The sequence below is a fragment of the Cinclus cinclus genome, chromosome 11 (genome assembly GCF_963662255.1).
Source record: "Cinclus cinclus chromosome 11, bCinCin1.1, whole genome shotgun sequence".
NCBI classification, from domain to species: domain Eukaryota; kingdom Metazoa; phylum Chordata; class Aves; order Passeriformes; family Cinclidae; genus Cinclus; species Cinclus cinclus.
In genome coordinates this window covers 6,470,914-6,488,615 of record NC_085056.1, presented here as the reverse complement: position 1 = coordinate 6,488,615, position 17,702 = coordinate 6,470,914, and the positions used below count along the sequence as shown (strand labels likewise).

Below are 17,702 nucleotides of genomic sequence, written 5' to 3'. Positions count from 1 at the left end.
GCATTGCCTTCCCCTCCAGGCAAACAGCTGCTGCAGCCAGGCTGCTGCTTCCATTTCCTTGCCATGGCAGAGCTGGCCTGCAGCATGTTTCCCCATATCCCTCTCCCTGGAGTGATCACTGTGCTGGCTGTCATGGCTGTCTTACCTTGAGACCAGTGCTGCCAGGCAGTCATGGCATGGATAGCTTACCTGGCACAGCTCTGGGAGAGCTGGGAGATGGTGTGCCTTGTAACTCCTTCACCTGAGGACTTGGAGCCACCACTGGCCTGTCACATCCCTGGAGCCAAGGGCAGCTGGAGGTGAGGGTGACAGTGGGGTGCTGGCATCCTGTTCTACTCAGGGTTGTTTGATGGAGAATGGCAACTCGCTCCACCCTTCTTCCTATTCCAGCGGTTTTAGGGCTTCACTTGAAATGTTCTGGCCATGGCTGGAGGCAGAACAAAGCCCTGAGCCAAGAGTGCTGCCAGGAACCTCAGGAAATCTCCCCCCATCAGCATTTTTTTCTCTGGCAGGCACTACTCCCACTTGCGCTTCCCGAGCGCGCTTGGATGGAACAGACAAACAGGAAGGGTGGATGTGGATAAGAGTTGTTTATTCATTGAGCAACTCCTTAAAAAACAGAAAACCCAATCATTTTTGGTAACAAATATTAAATCTTTTCCAGATGAGGTGTGTAGCCAGGAAAAGAGAGCAAGTTCCACCTCTTCCCCCAGGGAGGACACACTGCTGGGCAGTGTGAGGATCCAGAACCCCTCTGTGCCATGCCATGCTGCGAGGAGCAGCCTTTCTCTGTCCCCATGTCCCCTCAGCCTCAAGCTACACCACCCTGAAACACAGTATTTACAGACCACAGAGTCCCACATCACGACACTCCCTGTGCCCAACACATGGACCTGGAGCTTTAAAGGGCAGAAATAAAACCACCAAGCATCCAACCCAGACAGAAAGAAGACTCCAAAGAAACACCAAGGTTTGCACGGCAATAAAAAGATAGCCCTTCTAAAGGAGGTCAATAAATAGGAGAACTAGAAAAAATCAATTGCTTTTAAGTTCAGCACATAAAGCCCAGTTCCACCCCCAGTGGGTGAGGGGGAAGTGAGGGCTATGGGAATGCACAGAGGAATGTGGCTCTCTCCCCATCAGCATGAGTTTCTCTGCCCTGGGGCTTCTCATATCCACAAAGCTGCCCCTTGAGAGACAAATGCTACTGGCCAAAACCAGTCCCATGGTTGCCCACCAGCAGATAAACCAGGGGCATGGCAGGGGGACACAGCTGTGGGAGGACTGAGGGGTACTGGGTCGGGAGAAGCCGAGGAGCTTGGCTCTATGCGGCCGCTCACCACAACCAATCCCCCTGGTAGGAAAACCAGTTTCTCCTGAGACATCTCAATTCTACAGCAAACATTTAAATAGCTTGAAGTGCAAAAATCAGCTCAGGGATGGCAGGGAGTCCTCAGGAGCACCCTGTTCTTCATGGAGGGGTGGGACCCTGCACCATCAGCCTGCCATAGCTGCATCCTCTGATGCTGCTCCATGGCCATGTCAGAATGATGCTTCAGCCTTCCTGCCATGCAGAAAACTCTTGAATTTCTTGACCCCCCCCCACCTCTCTTCACCTCCCAGTTGGATTCCCCAAGAGTCAAAAACCTCTGGGCATCTGGCCAAGGGCTCTTCAGCAGCCACCACATTTGCATTCATGTGAGAAGGAAATATCTCTTACAATACAGATATTCAATATATATTTGAAGTCAGTTGAGGCTGAGCCAGCCATTGCCTCCACTAATACCAGACCAGGACGTGAGCCAGTGCCTGCTTCCTAAGGTCTTGGCACCGAGGTGCCCCAGCTTGGTCTCGTGGAGGTTCTGAGGGGTGACTGCCTGCATCCTTGCCACCCCTTGGAGAAGAAAAAGGGGACCCCTGCCACAGTCCCCCCACACCAGCTCATGGGGATGATGTGGGCTCCCTGCTTTCAGGCTTGTCACTTTTGGAGGACTTTGGCTTCAGCAAGATGAACCTGTTGAGGAGGTCAGTGTCCGAGCTGGCCTGGGCGCCTGCATACACCTCCCCTGGGGACGAAACAGAGGGTGGGCTCACCTGGTGGGGAAAGCTCTGGGGGCTGGAGGAGCAGCATCTCCTCGGGGTGGGGTGGGAACACTCACCAGCATAGCTGGAGGACTCGGCCATATTCTGGGAGCCGGTGATGTGGTGCCAGTAGGCGCTGCGGGGCAGCATGGTCGTGGGGGTGCAGGGGTAGGAGAAGTGCTCAGTGCCCTTGTTCAGCAGCTGCAGTGGATGGTGGGGAGGAGGGTGACACAGGGCCCCCAGAGTCTTCCCCAGCTGTGTCCCCCCTCAGCATGGGCTGGAGCTCACCCTGACGTTCTTCTCCATCTCCAGCAGGACCCTCTTGTGCTGCTCGGCGATGGCCAATGTGGCACTGTGCACGCGCTGGTAGATCTGCTCACCCTCCTGTGTCTGGAAGGTGTAGAGACCTTCTCCTGCATCACACATCCTGTGGGAACAGGGCACAGGATGTCACCACGGTCTTCAAGCCAGGGGATGGCAAACAACACCCACCCCAGATGGCAGATGGTACAGCTTCCCATACAGTTAGAGCTGTTTCTATGTCCCCTTCATGGTGTAGAGCCGGGACCAGAACCAGCTCCAAGCCCCTCCTGTCATGGGCACACTGTACAGGCCATGGCCATCACCCTCAGGGCATGCCCTGCAGTGATGCCAGCAGTACTACTGCCTGGAGCACCCAGCTGGACAAAGGCACAGAGCTGTGATCCCTGTCCTGACAAGGGTGACATCTCACCGTCCAGCCTCGAAGGTGAAGCGGGTGGCGTCGCGGCCGTAGCGGCGCAGGGAGCAGAGGGGCCAGGAGACCAGCTTCAGCCGAGGGTTGTGCGTGTCCCAGAGGTAGATGTTTTCGTGGGTGATCTGCAGCTTGCACTCGCCATAAACGTCCAGGTTGGGGCAGGGGAGGAGGAACACGTTGAACCGGTCTGGAGAGAGGAAAAAAATAGAAAATAAAATAATCTGCGGGGGGTGCAGCAAGGCGGAGCCCCGGGCGAGCACCCGCTGCCGCGCTCACCCGTCTGCTCGCACTGCACGCCGGGCGCCAGCAGGTCGGGCTCCCCCAGGCTGATGTCGTTCAGGCGGGCGCCCAGGCACTCCACCGACAGCGTCTTGTACCACTCCTCCGCCTCCAGCTCTGCAAGGCACCACGGCAGCCCCTGGGCGACCCTGGCCACGCCGGGGTGCCCCACCCAGCACCCTCAGCCCGGCTTCCCTGGGCAGTGCCCCGTACCTGAGTCACAGGTGAAGGTCCGGGCGGAGTCGTCGGTAAAAATGATGGCCACCGCCTGTCTCTTGGTCTCCTTGGGCAGCCGCGTGATGCACTTGACATTGGTGATCTCGGTGACCTGTGCAGGAGTTCGGGGGGTCACCGAGGGCTGAACCCGGAGCCCAGCTGCTGCACCCAGACCCGGACACCCACTGCTCCCAGACCCAGCTGCATCCCCCTGTGGAGCGCATGGGCTGACAGCCACTCAGCGAGTTTAGGCAAGAAAGGACCTGCCCTGGCACGGGTCCCCAGGCAGCGGGCAGCACCCCAGCACTCCTCCAGCGCACCCCCTCACCTTGGGGCACCCCCGCAGGCACGCCGACTTCTCATCCGGGTATTTCTCCAGGCGCTGGGGCCCTTTGCTGGAGGATTTGCGGAAGACCAGCCAGCACCGCCGGTAGATCTGCCGGACAGAGAGCGCGGCGGCTGCTTGGTGCAGGTGGGGGTCCCTGGCCCCACCACACCCCCACGTCCCCCTGTCCCCATCCCCAGGACCCGTGCCTGGTTCTGCTGACCCTGCTGGCCTGGGGACAGGACGGGATGCTGGGGTTAGGGATGTGCCGGGGCTGCCATCATCTGCCCCCACCCCCCAGCCAGTGCTAATTACAAAGCTTAATTCACGAACACAGACAAAGCTCCCAAGGGGACTGCTGTTCTGGCATTTCCCCGTCCCCTCTCCTATATCCTCTGCCTCTGAAGGTGGTGGGGCCACCGTCCTCAGGCATGTCCCCCCCGCCTCGAGCCCGCTCCCTCTTTGTTCTCCCTAATTAGCATGAAATTACCCAGCATGCTCGTTGCTGACGGTTCCAAACCACGGAGATGGGCGACCAAATCCCCTGACCCCACACCTATGGGTGCTGCACTCCCACACCACCCTAATTTGCACCCAGCAGCTCCAACCCCTCCCGGTGTGGGGCATCCCCGATGTCAAACCGTGTGTGCAGGGAAACTGAGGCACGGGGGGAAGTAAAAGCTCACAGACATTCCCCAAACCCTGGGTGACCTGGGACAGGTGAACGGGTGTTACTCTGTGCAGGATTCGGCCGGTGCAGGAGCTGGACTCCTGGGGCTGCTGGGTGATTTGGGTACCAACAAGTGGCCTGTCCCTGCCATCCCCCACTCCTCTGCCCCCACAGCCCCTAGAAGGCTGCTTATTCAACCCTAAAGCAGGGGCACAGGATTCGGCAAGAGGGACCCGTCCACATCACCTCACTGGGAAACCGGCACCCCAAATGCATGGGTGTTCCCCCCCCCCCCCCCCCCACATCTCCCCATTCCCCAAGATCCTCACTCACCCCCAGCTTCTTGCTCTTCATCCTCACATAGCCCTGCTTGATGATGTCGTTAAAATTCGTCGCCATGGCGATGGCTCGATAGGGTACGGGATATTTTGGGAGGGGGGGGCTGCCTTCACCTTCGCCCCCCCCTCTCCATCCTCTTCCTCCGTACCCCTCTTGTCTCACCACCGGCCCAGCTTGGTGCTAGCAGTGTCCCCCATGCTGGCTGGAAAAGAGAAATGACAGATCGACGGGTGACATCTTCCTCGTCCTCCTCCCCCTCCTCCCTGTCGTCCTCCTCCTCCTCCTTCCCCTCCTCCTCTTCCTCCTCCCTTCGCTGCCTGAACCATCCGAGTGGAACAGTCCGGTGTTAACCCCTGCCAGCACGGTGGAGCCAGGGTGCCACAGACAAGTGGTCAGTCCCCTGCGGCCAGCTCCAGCATGTGTCCGAGGGGACACCCACACCTGACCTCGCCCACAGGTCTCCATCACCTCTCGCACTCCCCCTCCTTCCTCCCAGGCTGCTCGCTTGGGCACCATGGCCCCGGTGGGAGGGCACCGGCTGGGTTCAGCTTAGCGGCCAGGCCAGCTCTGGTGTGGGGTTCCAGAGGGCCCCCGGCTTCCAACCTCGCACCCCTGGTGTAAACCAACCTCTCAGCCTCGAGAACTCATGAACTCAGCCTCGTTCAGCCTGGTCCCTGCTGGTTCCCCCAGCCCCGAGAGGTGGGACCAGGTGGGGACCAGCTTCTTTTCCCAGGTAGAGAAATCCCAGGTAGAAGGCAGTAACCCAGGAAACCGAATAGGGCCATCCCCGGGGATGCTCCTCCATGCCAGCTACACCCTGGTCCCCAAAGCCCAGCATCCAGGGGAATCCGACTGAGACAGCACCTCGGGGACCGCCCGCTGTCTTGGGAGAGGCCGGGGGCAGCGCTTCCTCTGAGGGGAGTATTATTCCCCCCAGTCCCCATCACCCCACCCCACGCACATGAGCACCCCAAGGGAGCTCAGAGATGCTGGAGGGCACCTGACAGGGCGACCTGTCACCTCGGCACCCCCACACCTGGTGCACCCCGATCCCTCATCACCCATCACTCTCAGGTCTCCCTCCGGGCGTCGTCAACCCCCGGCCATTTGCCCCGGTCACTTGGCAGCCCAAACCTCGGTCAAGCCCCGTCCTGTGTCACCCCCTCCGCCCGTCCCCGTTCCCCCGTCGGTCCCCCCGCCTTACCCGGTGCGAGCGGACCCGCCGGAGCCTCCGCGTCCTGCGAGCCCCGGAGCCGCTCGGCCCCGCCCGGCCCCGCCCCGGTCCCCTCCCTCCACCCCCGGGCTGCCCAACCTGAGCCACAACCGGCCGCCCTGGAAAGAGGTTTCCATCATCAGGCTTCAGAGTGAACACCCCGCAGCGGCTGACGGGCGGCGGCAGCAGCCTGCTGTCTGTCCCTCAGCTCAGGTGTCGCCTCATCCCCGCTCTGTGCCCCCCGAACTGGTTTCTCTAACCTCTCGAACCTCTCACTAAAACTGCCCCCAGGCACCCCCCACCCCCGCAGCCTCTCTTGTTGGGGCATAAAAATATGAATAATCGCTGGAAATAAAAGGACATTAAAAAACCCCATGAGCAGCAAAGAGCTGTGCTTTTAGCCAATCAATTAAAAGGCAGAGCAACGGGATTAGCTCACCAAAATATTAATTTTTAATAAGGTTGTGTCTGATCGCCCAAGGCTGTGTGCTGGGAGGCTGGGCTGATGGGGCTGTGCTGGGGTGATCAGCAGCCACAGGTGAGCACCTCTGCAGCCCTGGGTCAGCACCTCTGCACCTCCACAGGGCAAGCACCTCTGGGTGAACACTTTTCTCTGCACGGGCTCAGGAACAGGCTTTACCCCTGCATTTGGCTGGTCTCCAGGCATGGGGACAGGGATGCCAGTGGGTGACATCAAGGCCCATGCATGGCTGGTGACGAAATGTCAATTGTCCCCAGTGTATCCCGTCCCCACCCTCATTCCTGTGTGGGGACAGACCAGCAGTTCACACCACCACCAGAGCCTGGGCCCATCTGGGCTCTGTATTTATAATAAAAAATCATATACAAATACATACATATATATAATATATATAAAAAGAAGTGGGCAGTTCGTGGCTGCCAGGCTCGGTGCCTCTCTCTGCCTGCGCCTCCTCCTCCTGGGCTGCTCAGTGAGGCTGGCTTTGGTGGCCACATCAGTGTTCCAGGAGATGCCACTGGCCGAAGGGACATCCAGTGCTGTCCAAGAGGCAGTGGATTTTGGAGCAGTCCTGGGCAAATTTCTCCCCACCGCTCCGTGCCTCATTTTCCCCATCTATACAAGGGTCACCGCACAGCTGAGCCCTGTAGTGACATGCACTTGAATGCAGAGGACAGATGTGGGACCTCCTGCAGTGGTGGCACTGGCCCTGGGCTCTAGGGCACCTGTATCTGCAGGTCCTCATCCTCGTCGGGGTCACTGGTGCCATCCCCAGCGTCGTCGGGGCTGAAGCGGGCGCTGAGCATCTTGCCGAAAAGCGGGGCACTCTGCTGCCGCCGCAGCCTGTGAGGGACAGCTGCTGGGGTTGGGCTGGCAGCACGGCCCTGGGGGGGCCCTGGAGCCAAACCTGTTCCCCCGCACCCCTACAGCATGACTGCACCCCAGAGAGATTCCTTCCTGCACCCCCACTAGGCTGTGAGCACAGGATGAGTCCCCGCAGCCTGGGGCCAACACTCCAGCATGGGATGGGGAGCTGTGGATGGTGGTCGGCACAACTGGGGCACAAGCTAAACCCCTCCCTGGCTGGACATCACTGTGCTGGGCAGCACAGACCCAGCCAGAACTGCAGAGAAGGGAGGCGTCGTCCCCCTAAACTGAGGAATGCCCAAAAAAGCCAGGAGTCCCCATTTCCACCGCAGGAACCTGAGGTGGTTTTAGCTCTTTACTTTTCTTGCCCTTGCATGAAAATTCATCAAGGAAAATTTATGAATCAAATTTGAAATCCAAAGGCCCAGGATCCAGTGAGATCCAACCAGTCCACTACATTTTACTGGAAAGCATGAATTATTTAGGGCTAAGCACACAGGGAGTCTGGGGGGGAGGAGGGGGGGGGGCGAGGTGGGAGGATGAATTCTCCATTACGCTTCCATGATTTAATGCAGATGTCCCAATAAAATAAAGGATGATTATAAACATCCCCCCCCCCAGAGCCTCCTGGAGCCACAGCATTGATCCTACAGCCATTTCAGCTCTTTATTGCTGGAGAGCCAAAGCAGGGCTGGGAAAAGTTTTAATGGCAAGAAAACTCAGCTCCCACCTCCCCAAACTGGTCATGGATACTAGTGTGTGCAACCATAAGTAGCATAAAATTGGGCTGGGTTTAACTGGGAGGTGAATGCCACCCAGCTCAAAGTGGGGTGAAGACTGCTCAGAGGATGGCTGTGCCCCTTCCAAGGATTTTGGAGACACTTTGGCCATGCTTAGCCCAGGGTTCAACCAGGCAGACACTGTCTGAGGGATGGTGGCAAGGAGAACATCATCCCATCCTTGCTGGTCCCTACGTGGCTCACCCAGACCCTGCTCACCGTGACTGAAGATGCTCCAGCTGCACCTGGAAGCTCTCGCTCTGCTCCGTCTGCTCGTCCAGTGACCGCTGCAGCTTCCGTGTCTGGTTGTGGGCCTCATCCAGCTGTGGGATGGGATGGGATGGGATGGGATGAGATGGGATGGGATGGGATGGGATGGTGCTGTTGGCAGCTGTGTAGGCAGCAGAACAGCTCCCTCACCCTGTCCACCAGCATGAGCTTTCCCACCTCATCCTCAGCTTGGGCCAGCTCCTTCTTCAGCTCCTCCACCCTCAGGCGCAGCTTCTTCACCTCTCCCTCATGCTGCTCCACCCGGCGATTGGCATGGGCCAGCTCGGCCATCTTCTCCTGGTACTGCTTCTTCAGCTTGGTGTGGATGTGCTTCAGGTCGGCCAGCTCCTGTGGAGGGCATGGGGAGGGGGCTGAGTATGGCACAGCCACCCCCACTACTGGGTGCCCCCTCCTCCTTCCCCAGGGACATCTCCCATTGCCCCCCCCAATACCAGGAGCTGATGGAGCAAGGATGGGGTCACCACCATCCCTTGAAGGTTGGTAGCAAAATTTGGGCTTGACAGAGTCCTTGGGGAGGCTGAACCCCACAACAGAGTCACCCAAGGATGCGGTGGTGGGGGACAGCACCACCCCGATGGCACCTTGTTCTTCTCGAAGAGCTCAGCCTGGATGGTTTTGAGGTCAGTATCCAGGGCACTGGCCGTCTGGCGCCGCTTGCGAGCCAGCACCTCCTCCAAGTCCTCGATCTGTGCTCGCAGCTTCTTGTTCTCCCGCTCCAGGTTGAGCTTCTCTGTCTCCAGCCGCTCCCGCCGGCCCCACTCAGCTGCGTTCTCTGCCTGCAGCCTCTCCATCTGGGACAGGGGCATGGTGTGACTGGGGGGCAGCAGGACCCCCCTTGCCGCTCCCTTTGCCCCCCACGTTGGGGTTTTGGCCTCACCTCTGCACGCAGTTCAGCCAGTTTCTTGTCCATGCTGGAGCGAGCACCCAGCTCATCCTCCAGGTCCTCGGAGATGCGCCCCAGCTCGTCCTGATGAATCTCCTTCAGGATGTTGAGCTGAGGGGGGACATGGCACCAAATGGGGCTGTGAACACCCACCTTCCACTTGAGCCCTGCCCACACCTATCCACTCAGCCTCTACAGATGGACTTACTGTGTCAATAGCACTAACAAAGACCCTTAACAAGCAACCTGGCACTGGGGAAGTGGCTGTGGGCCACCATGTCCATCAGGAGGTGCCACATTCTGAGGAACAGGCCACCCCCTGTGGCAGCTCTGCTCCCCAGGCACCTCACTCACCTGCTTCATCACCTCCTGCTTGTTCTTGTTGAGCTCCTCGTACTTGATCTTCCACTGGCTCAGCTCACCCTCCAGCTTCTCGATGTTCTTGCTGAGTGCCAGCTTGTCCCTGGGGAGAACTCATGATAGTGACACACTGCAGGACCCCATGGGACATGCCGTTGCAGTGGAGACCAGGCTGGGATCAGCTGGCACCCTGCAAGGATGATGCACCAAGCACTCACTCCCGCTCCTTGAGCAGCACTTTTTGGGACTCATCCAGCCTCAGCTTCAGGGCAGTGACTTTTGTGGCATCCTCCTCCACGACGCTGACATCCTCCCAGAGCAGGCGGCTTCGTTCCTGGCGGCTGAAGGAGGCGCGGGGGCCCCTCTGCTCCCAGCTCTCCTCCTGCTTGCTTGTCAAGATGTTTTCCATCAGCTCCAGCTCCTGTGGCGCCGTGGGTGGCCCAGCACAAGGGACAGGGTGAGAGGGTTTCCCAGCCACTACAGCACCCAGCCCTCACCCCAAACCAAGAGCATCTCTCCCTCCATTCCCCAGGGATCCCCTAAGGCTGATGAAGAAGGACTTGCCCTCCCAGGGGAGCTCCCACACATCACCACCCTCTGCTGCCAGCTCTCTGACATGCTGGAAATTAGTATCAAAAAATTAAAAACCAATCTATGACACTGATGTCACTCAGGACTGCCACACGGGTGACCTTCTACCAGGTGCTCTGAGCACACAGTAAATGAGCTGCAGGGGTTTCTGGGGGACAGGATGTCCCTGGGACCAAGTGTAGAGCCCATGGGGGATGCTCACATTAGTCTCAGATTTGTCACCTGGCAGCTGTGCTGTCAAGTGGACTGAACTGTCACAGCATGGCACCCCAAGCAGAGACTTCTGTGCTCTGACAGAGCAAACAGCAGCAGAGGAGAGATGGCTGGAGCAGCTGGGAGCATCCCAGAGGTGGCTCTGGTGTCTCCTCCTTCCTCCTACTTCCTTCAGTAGAAACCCCTGCCAGAAGCTGCTATGGACACCCTGACAGGTCAAGCCATGGCTGGGAGATGCCACCAGCACTGACAATGCCACCATCCCCTGTACTGGCAGAGCGATTTTTGCCTAGTGCCTCCGAAGGGAAAGCCCCAGGAAAGGGACTGATGTCAGTGCCATGGTGACCTAACTGCATGGGGCTATGATGGCTCTGGATCTCTTCATGACACTGCTCTGAAGAGTCTGAGCCCCCCAATGGTGTTCCAAGAGGGATCTGATTCCCCTGTATTTATCCAAGAGGGTCTGCCCATCCTATGCTGCTCCAAGAGGGGTCAGATCCCAAAATCCTCCTTGGAGTAATCTGACACCCCCCATACTAATCCAAGAGGGGTCTCACCACCCTGTACTGCTCTGAGAAGGGTCTGGCCCTCCCAGTCCTGCCCCAAAAGTAGTCCCCCTACACTGCCCATCTTTACAGGACAGGCAGCGGTGGTTTGGGGGATGCACATGGGTAGCAGGCAGACAAGGATGAGGAGCATCTCTCTTCCCCTGCCAGCCCCACACCCCCACCTTGGCTTTTTGGGGCACCTCAGTGCCCACATCCCGCACAGGCTCTTGCTCAGGGCCGGCGTCCCCCTCTGTTCCATCCGCGGGTGGGCTGCCGGCGCTGGCTTGTGGCGGCGGCCGTGGTGGCGGCGGGCGCTCGTCAGGCCGGTCGCGGTCGCGGTCTCGGCGCAGGCTGGCCAGCTCCTTGGTGAGGGCCTCCAGCCGGTGCCGCAGCTGCCGCACCTCTTCCCGAGCCCGGTTGCGCTCGGCTCGCACCTTGCTCCACTTCTCACGCCAGTTGGCCGTGCAGTCCGACCACCACCGCATCGTCTTCTCCATCTGCGCCGCCCGCGCCCGCGCCTCCTCCAGCTCCCGCAGCCGCAGCTCCTCCCGCCCTTCCCAGTCCCCTTCCAGCAACGCCGGCGGGGGCCCGGGCGAGGGTGTCCCGCTGGGGGGGGACGGGGAGGGCTCGGGGGCCAGCAGGGCCAGGAGCGAGCCCCCCGGCAGCGGCGGGGAGCCGGCCAGGCGCGAGGAGGCCCCGCTTTGGCTCATGGTGGGGCTCCCCTAGGGCATGGCCCTCACCGTCCTGCACCCAGGGACCTGCAGGAGACAGGAGGGGTCAGGTGGGGACTGCGGTAGGTGGCTGGAGGGAAGGGGCGGCAGGGGCACGGTCCATGGTTTTGGGGAGCGGCACACTGAGTGACAAGATCCCTGGGATGGACCCTAGCCAGGTCCTCGGTGAGGACTCTGGCGCAATGTCCCCAGCCAGGTCCCCAGCAGGCAGCCAAGTGATGGCTCCAGCCAGAACCCCAATGAAGACACCAGTGAGGTCCTCAATGGGCATCTGCTCTCAGCTTGGCTCTGCAGGCACCTCTGCCAGCGCACCACAACAAGGGAAGACATCTACATGCTATTCGCATGATGTCATCCGCATGAGATCATCTGATGACATCATCCGTGAGCCTCCAAGACCATCTCTGGTGCTGGAGCTGGGGTACTCAGCTGCACCCCAGCAGCTCCAGGGAGGGTTACAGCCCGGATCTGGCGCCAGCAAAGCAGGAACAGCTCCGGAAGGAGAACCGGAGCTGCTGGATTGGTGTGGCGTGGCAGCAGGACGCGTGTCGAGGCAGCTGGACGTGCTCTCCGATGATGCCGCAACAAAGGGTCCGAGCGTCTCCATCCCGGCAAGGACCTCACATCCCGTCCTGGATCTCACATCCCGGTGCGGCCAGGCAGGCAAACCGCCCCAGGAAACCTCAATGGGAAGCTGCTATGCGTCCTAATGGGATAAGTACAGGGTCCAGCCGTGGCTGCCCGCAGACCCGGCAGGTTTTTGGGACGGTGCAGCCCAGACCTGCTGCCAAATCCGGCTAGGCTGGGAGAGCCAGTGCTGGAGCAGCGGGAGCAGAGGCCGATGGCAGTTCTGAGATTTGCATGGGGGAAAGAACTAATTTTCTGGTGATATTTGCTGAAATGGTGCAGTTTTGCTAAAACTCAGCGGCAAGCCCAGGCTCGTGCTCTCTGGGCAGCTCCTGGAGGAATCCCAGGCATTGGCAGGAGCCGGCACAAGCAGCGCCCACGGGAGCACAGACGGTGCACGGACACCCACGCAAAACCCACGGGAATACATGCAGAGAACCGGCAACAATGCAGCGCCCGTGGGGATCACGCGTGGACGCGGGGCACCCCTGGAACATCCACGGGGAGCACGTGTGGAGCACGAACATCCACGGGACACCCGCGGGAAGCACGCGTGGGTCGCCTACACGCGCGGATCGCGGCCCCTCCCCGCGGGCTCCCGGCGGGGCCGGCCCCGCTCGCCCCCCGCGCTCCGCAGTGGCGCCGGGCTCTGCCACTCACCCACCGCGGCCCGGGCGGCGGGAGCTCCGCATTCCTCCGCTGCGGCGGAATTCCACCCGGTCCGGCCGGGAGGTACCGCTCGGTCCGGCCCCGCCCGGTTCGCCACGGCCCCGCCCGCCCCGCCGCGACCCGGCCCGGCCCGGCCCCTCCCCTCCCCCGCCAAAGTTTCTCGCAAGTTTCCCGGTGCGGCCGGTGCCGCCGCCCGCCCTCCCTCCGGCCCGGTCCGGCCCGGTCCGGCCCGGTCCGGTTGCTCACCCGGCGGTGGCGGCGGTGCGGGCGGCCCGCGCGGGCCGGGGCGCTGCGGCCGAGTCTCCTCCTCCTCCTCCTCCTCCTCCTCCTCCTCCTCCTCCCCCTCCTCCTCCTCCTCTCCCCGCCGCTCCTCCCGCCCCCCGCCCGCGCCCGGGGGCCGGTCCCGGGCCGCGCTGCGTGTCCTGCCCCGTGGCACGGGCGGGGGGGCCGCACGCGTGGGGTTCCGCTGCTCGGGGGCTGCAGGCGGCCCTGCTCACACAGGCCGGGCCCGGCGGCTCGGACACGCGTGTGCACGGCTGGGGACCTTCCCGTGGCTGCTGCTGGGCTGCACACACGTGTCTGTCCCACGGCGTGGGTGCCTGGCTGGGGACGCGGCGGGGACACAGGGCCCCCTGGGTGAGCGGTGGTCACGCAGCATCTGCATCCCCACACATCCCCGTGCTGGCTTCCTCCTGGCCCAGCGGCAAAACCCCAAACCACCATTTTGCCCGTTTCTTTCCCTTTGCTGGATGCCTTTCAGACAAAAAAAATGGGCAATACTAGCGGCCAAGAGGAGGATTTGTGTTCCTCGGCCCGTGGAATCGATGCCGTGGGACGCCAGTACCTTTTTTTTCCCCCCAAGATCGAGCGAAGCAGGGAAAACCAAATCAAATTAAAGCAAAGCTGCAAAGCTCGTGCGTGTTCTTTCCAAGATCGGATTTTTTTTTTCTGCTGGAAACAATTCCAAAAAGTTGGAGGCGAGGGATGCTTTGCTCTCCTACGCCCCTATCCCAGCGCCTTGTGCCAGGGGAACCGGCGCCGTCTCTTGCAGCCGGTGAAGCGATTTTGCAGGCGGTTTGGCCGGAGCTGCGGGTGCGTGGTTGCGGCTTTAACCCGCTCCCAGCTCTAAAACCAGCAAAGTTTTTCCAAGTGTGTCTTTACTGTTTGCTTGGACGCACGTGTCTTGGTGACACCAGCAGGCTCGAGGATGCATTGCAGCATCCTGGGATTTGTGGGGTTTATCGTTGCGAAAATCAAACTTCCTTGGTTTTGGATCTAAAGATGTGGCCAGTGATCCATTTTTGTGGTCCAAGCATCATTGTCCTCGCGTCCTTCTCCTCTAGTTTTGGGCTTCCAGCCTGGCCGTGGCCAGCAGACCCCCCTAAATCTGTTCCCAAGGAGCCCCCATTTGGGATAGGTCAGACTGAAGCAGATGCTTGCCCTACGTCATGAACTGAGACCTAGAAATACTGCACGAGTGGCTGCAGGCACTGGGCAAACACAGCGTGGCACTCTGAGAACTGCTGTGGCAGAGCCATCCCTGCTCCCCACACTTCTGCACATGGCCACATCCCTGCTTGGACCCGTCAGCCAGGATGAAGCACAAGATGAAGCCTTTGGGGGCAAATCTAACCATTTTGGGTAAAAAAGACCCTTTTTTTCCTCAGGCCAGCTGGCATTGCTGGAGAGCTGTGATGTGGTGTCTGGGCGTGTGTCCTGGAGTATGCTGGCTTCATCCTGACAATAGCGTCAAACTGTGGTATCACAGAATCAGACTATCTTGAGTTCGAAAGGATGCATAAGAAACATCGAGTCCAACTCCCTGCTCCTTGGAGGACAACCTGGAAGTAAACCACATAACTAAGAACATTGTCCAGACTCTGACAGGCCAAATGCCATGACCTCTTCTCTGGGAAGCCTGTCCCCTGTATGCGACCGGTTTCTCAATGAAAAGCCTTTTCCTAATGTCTAAACCAAACTTCCCCTGAAGCAACTTCATTCCCTCTTCTGTGTCCTTTCACTGATGACCAGAGTGGAGATCAGCACTCCAGGAATCCTTGGCACACCATACATCCCAGGTTGGGCACAGCACAGGCTGCAGACACAGCAAGGATGGCAGGCACAGCTTGCACCGCGGGCACAGCGTGCATCCCAGACAGTCTGAGCACCCTGGCACTCTGGGCACAGCACTGGGGCTAAAAGCCTAATCTCTGGGTGGTGGGAGCTGCTGCTGCTACTGGGGGGGGCTGCAGCTCGGGGTCCCTGGGTGCTGCGTCTTCCGGGGACCGCTGCTGCCCCCCTGCCCGTGGTCTCTCTGTTAGCGACCAGCACTGACCCCTGCTTCTCTTTAGAAGCGCTTTTTGATTGCCCATGTCCCTCCCCTCCGCTGCCGGGCGGCTCTGGCCGGGGTCCCGCCTCCCGCTGACGCTCGGACACCCCGCCGTGTGGTTGGTGCAGGTCCCACTAGATGGCACAAGGATCGCAGGAATGGTCCCAGGTCGCGAGTATGCATGGGAAGAGACGGTCGGTGGCGACGCGGGACCGCGGCGGTGCCGCTGAGCGGTGCCGAAATGTCCCCTGACAAATGGGAGGGGATCTCTGAGCCCCCCTGAGGAGCAGCTACTGCGCATCTCACAAGGCACGGTCAAAAGCGGGGGGTCTCCGGCTACATCCCCCGAATCCATTTGGTGCCAGCACGGCTGCAGGCTGGGAAGAGTGTCTGTAAGGCTGTGACATCCCCAGAACACCCCGACCTTGGGTTTTCATCCACTAACGCACCACACTAGAAGCCCCGCCTGTCACCCCAAATCCAGTGCAGGGATGGAGGCCACCTGCAGGCCTGGGGCGGTAGGAAAATGGGTGAGCAGGGCTTTGTTTTGGCATCGGGCAGATGAGTTTGGGTGGAGGAGAGGATGGGAAGTGAGTAAGTGAACTGATAGTCGGCTTTCCTCCCGCTCCCACTGAGGAAGGCAGACGCCAAGCAGAGCTCCTCGAGGTGACCAGACACCTTCCGAGTTGAAGGAATACAGCCTGTGGAAATAAATAAATAACCAGGACAAATCGCAGGGGGACAAATCCAGCAGTTGGGGGCAGAGAGTCGGTCCTGAGCCCGTGGTGAATCTGCATAAACCGGACTTCACCTGGAAATGTTCCCGGAGTTTCGCCTCTCCTGATGCCTGAGGTTTTGGAGCTGGACATCTCACTCTGCCTGCTGGAATGCAGACCAGCATCGCAGCATGGCAAAATGCCCGTGGTGACATCAGGATCCCCACCGCCCCCATGCTTGTACCTGCAGGGTGCGCCAGGGAGGTGACATTAGCTGGCGCTGCCCGTTTCTGCTCCGGTGGCAGGGGACCGAGAACAACCGACCCATCTCTGCCGAGTGACATTTCCCTCTCTGGCTCCTTCCCGCTTCTGGACAGCGAAGGAAGCCTCTGGCTGTTCTTTGTTTCATGCACAAAGGGCAGCCAGCGCCGCCGCGTTCCCGTCAGTGCCGCCGGCATCCCGGACAAAGGCTGGTCCCGCCGGGGCTCTGTGCCCCCTCCCTGCAGCCCGCCGGGCCCCGCGGTGTCCCCGGCTCACATCTCGCCGCGCGGGGATGAGCTGTGCATGGCTCACCGCTCCGGCGGTGACTTCAGCTATTCACTGAGAGGCCTGCGGGTTTGGTGAGGTGCCAAGTGCCCGACTTTCCCTCATGAGCCTCACCGTGGGAGAGGCACATCCCAGTACTTTCCGTGCCCTCCTCCCCATCTCTAGATTTCGGGGTTTGTGCTGTGAGTCACTCTGGATGCCGATGCCTGCATACATCCACCTTGTTCCGGTATCCGGTGGCGCTTGGAAAACAATCACTCGGTGGTTGCCTCCTGGCAGCTGGAACACAGCATCCCTGGGTGGTCCCCAGGGAGCTGAGATTTTTGGGGGCTGGTGGGACATGCTGGATGTTGGGTAGCACTGCTGGTGCCCAGGGCTCACCCTTTTCCCACCCTGCCGCACCAGGAACAGGATCGAAGCACTCCCCGAGGCCCTCGGGGAGCACGGGTTGGGATGGAGAGTTCCACCCCCGCAGTGCCACGGTGCCAGGGCTGGCTCCATCCAGCACTTGGCAGCATGGGCAGGAGGGGGCCCGGCCCCTATAATATTCTCAAGGAGAAATGGTGCCATTTACCTTTCTGGGCCCCTTACCTGGCAGGAGGCCAGGGCCAGACTGCTGCAGGGGTTGTGCCATCCTTTTCTCCCCGGGAGAGGCACCACGGTGCCTTCAGGCTTCAGAGCCAGCCTTGGCTCCAGGGGCAAAGATGTGGAATTATAGAAAAAGCTCCAGATTTTGGGGAAACAAACAGCCAGGAAAGACACTAAATCCACCTGGGAAAAGGAAGGTTTGGAGAAGACCTTGGCTCCATTTTGGGATCTGCCTTTGGGACTTGTCTGCTGGGGAGTTGATGAGCCTGGTAACTGCATCCCATGGGAGCATCCTCACCTGGTGCTTGTGCAGGTACCCGCAGGGACCAATTTCCCCCCGGACTTCCCTGACATCACCGGGGGTTTATTTGCAAAGCCGAGCCTAAACAAATAATCCAGGTTTGTTGCTGTGCTTACGGGTTCGGGTTTTATTGCCCTGGCACCTGTTGAGTCGCTGTTACCATTGAGGGAGAAATCCCGACATGAGGTAGGGTGGATCCACCTCCCCACCGGGTGTTTTTCCAGGAGGAAGGTGAGGTGGAGCAGCAGCAGTGGGGGAGCACGAGCACCCACAGACTCTCAAAGGTAGCTGAGGCACTCCCCTAGGACCACCACCCTCCGAGATT

General features: G+C 60.0%; 2 protein-coding genes across 2 annotated transcripts; both read right to left on the bottom strand.

The window, feature by feature from the left end:
• Positions 1-1,941: 1,941 nt before the first annotated feature.
• Positions 1,942-4,707, bottom strand: DOK4 (docking protein 4). Its single transcript, XM_062500092.1, has 8 exons — positions 4,642-4,707; positions 3,642-3,749; positions 3,311-3,425; positions 3,095-3,214; positions 2,816-3,005; positions 2,371-2,509; positions 2,160-2,283; positions 1,942-2,066 (listed from the first exon to the last, which is right to left on the bottom strand). The coding sequence occupies exons 1-8, from the start codon at positions 4,705-4,707 to the stop codon at positions 1,942-1,944; spliced, it is 987 nt and encodes a 328-aa protein (XP_062356076.1).
• Positions 4,708-7,054: 2,347 nt separating this feature from the next.
• On the bottom strand, positions 7,055-11,580 carry CCDC102A (coiled-coil domain containing 102A). The gene is made up of 8 exons (XM_062500229.1): positions 11,053-11,580; positions 9,737-9,939; positions 9,513-9,621; positions 9,153-9,269; positions 8,857-9,066; positions 8,432-8,602; positions 8,204-8,307; positions 7,055-7,181 (listed from the first exon to the last, which is right to left on the bottom strand). The coding sequence occupies exons 1-8, from the start codon at positions 11,578-11,580 to the stop codon at positions 7,055-7,057; spliced, it is 1,569 nt and encodes a 522-aa protein (XP_062356213.1).
• Positions 11,581-17,702: the final 6,122 nt, after the last annotated feature.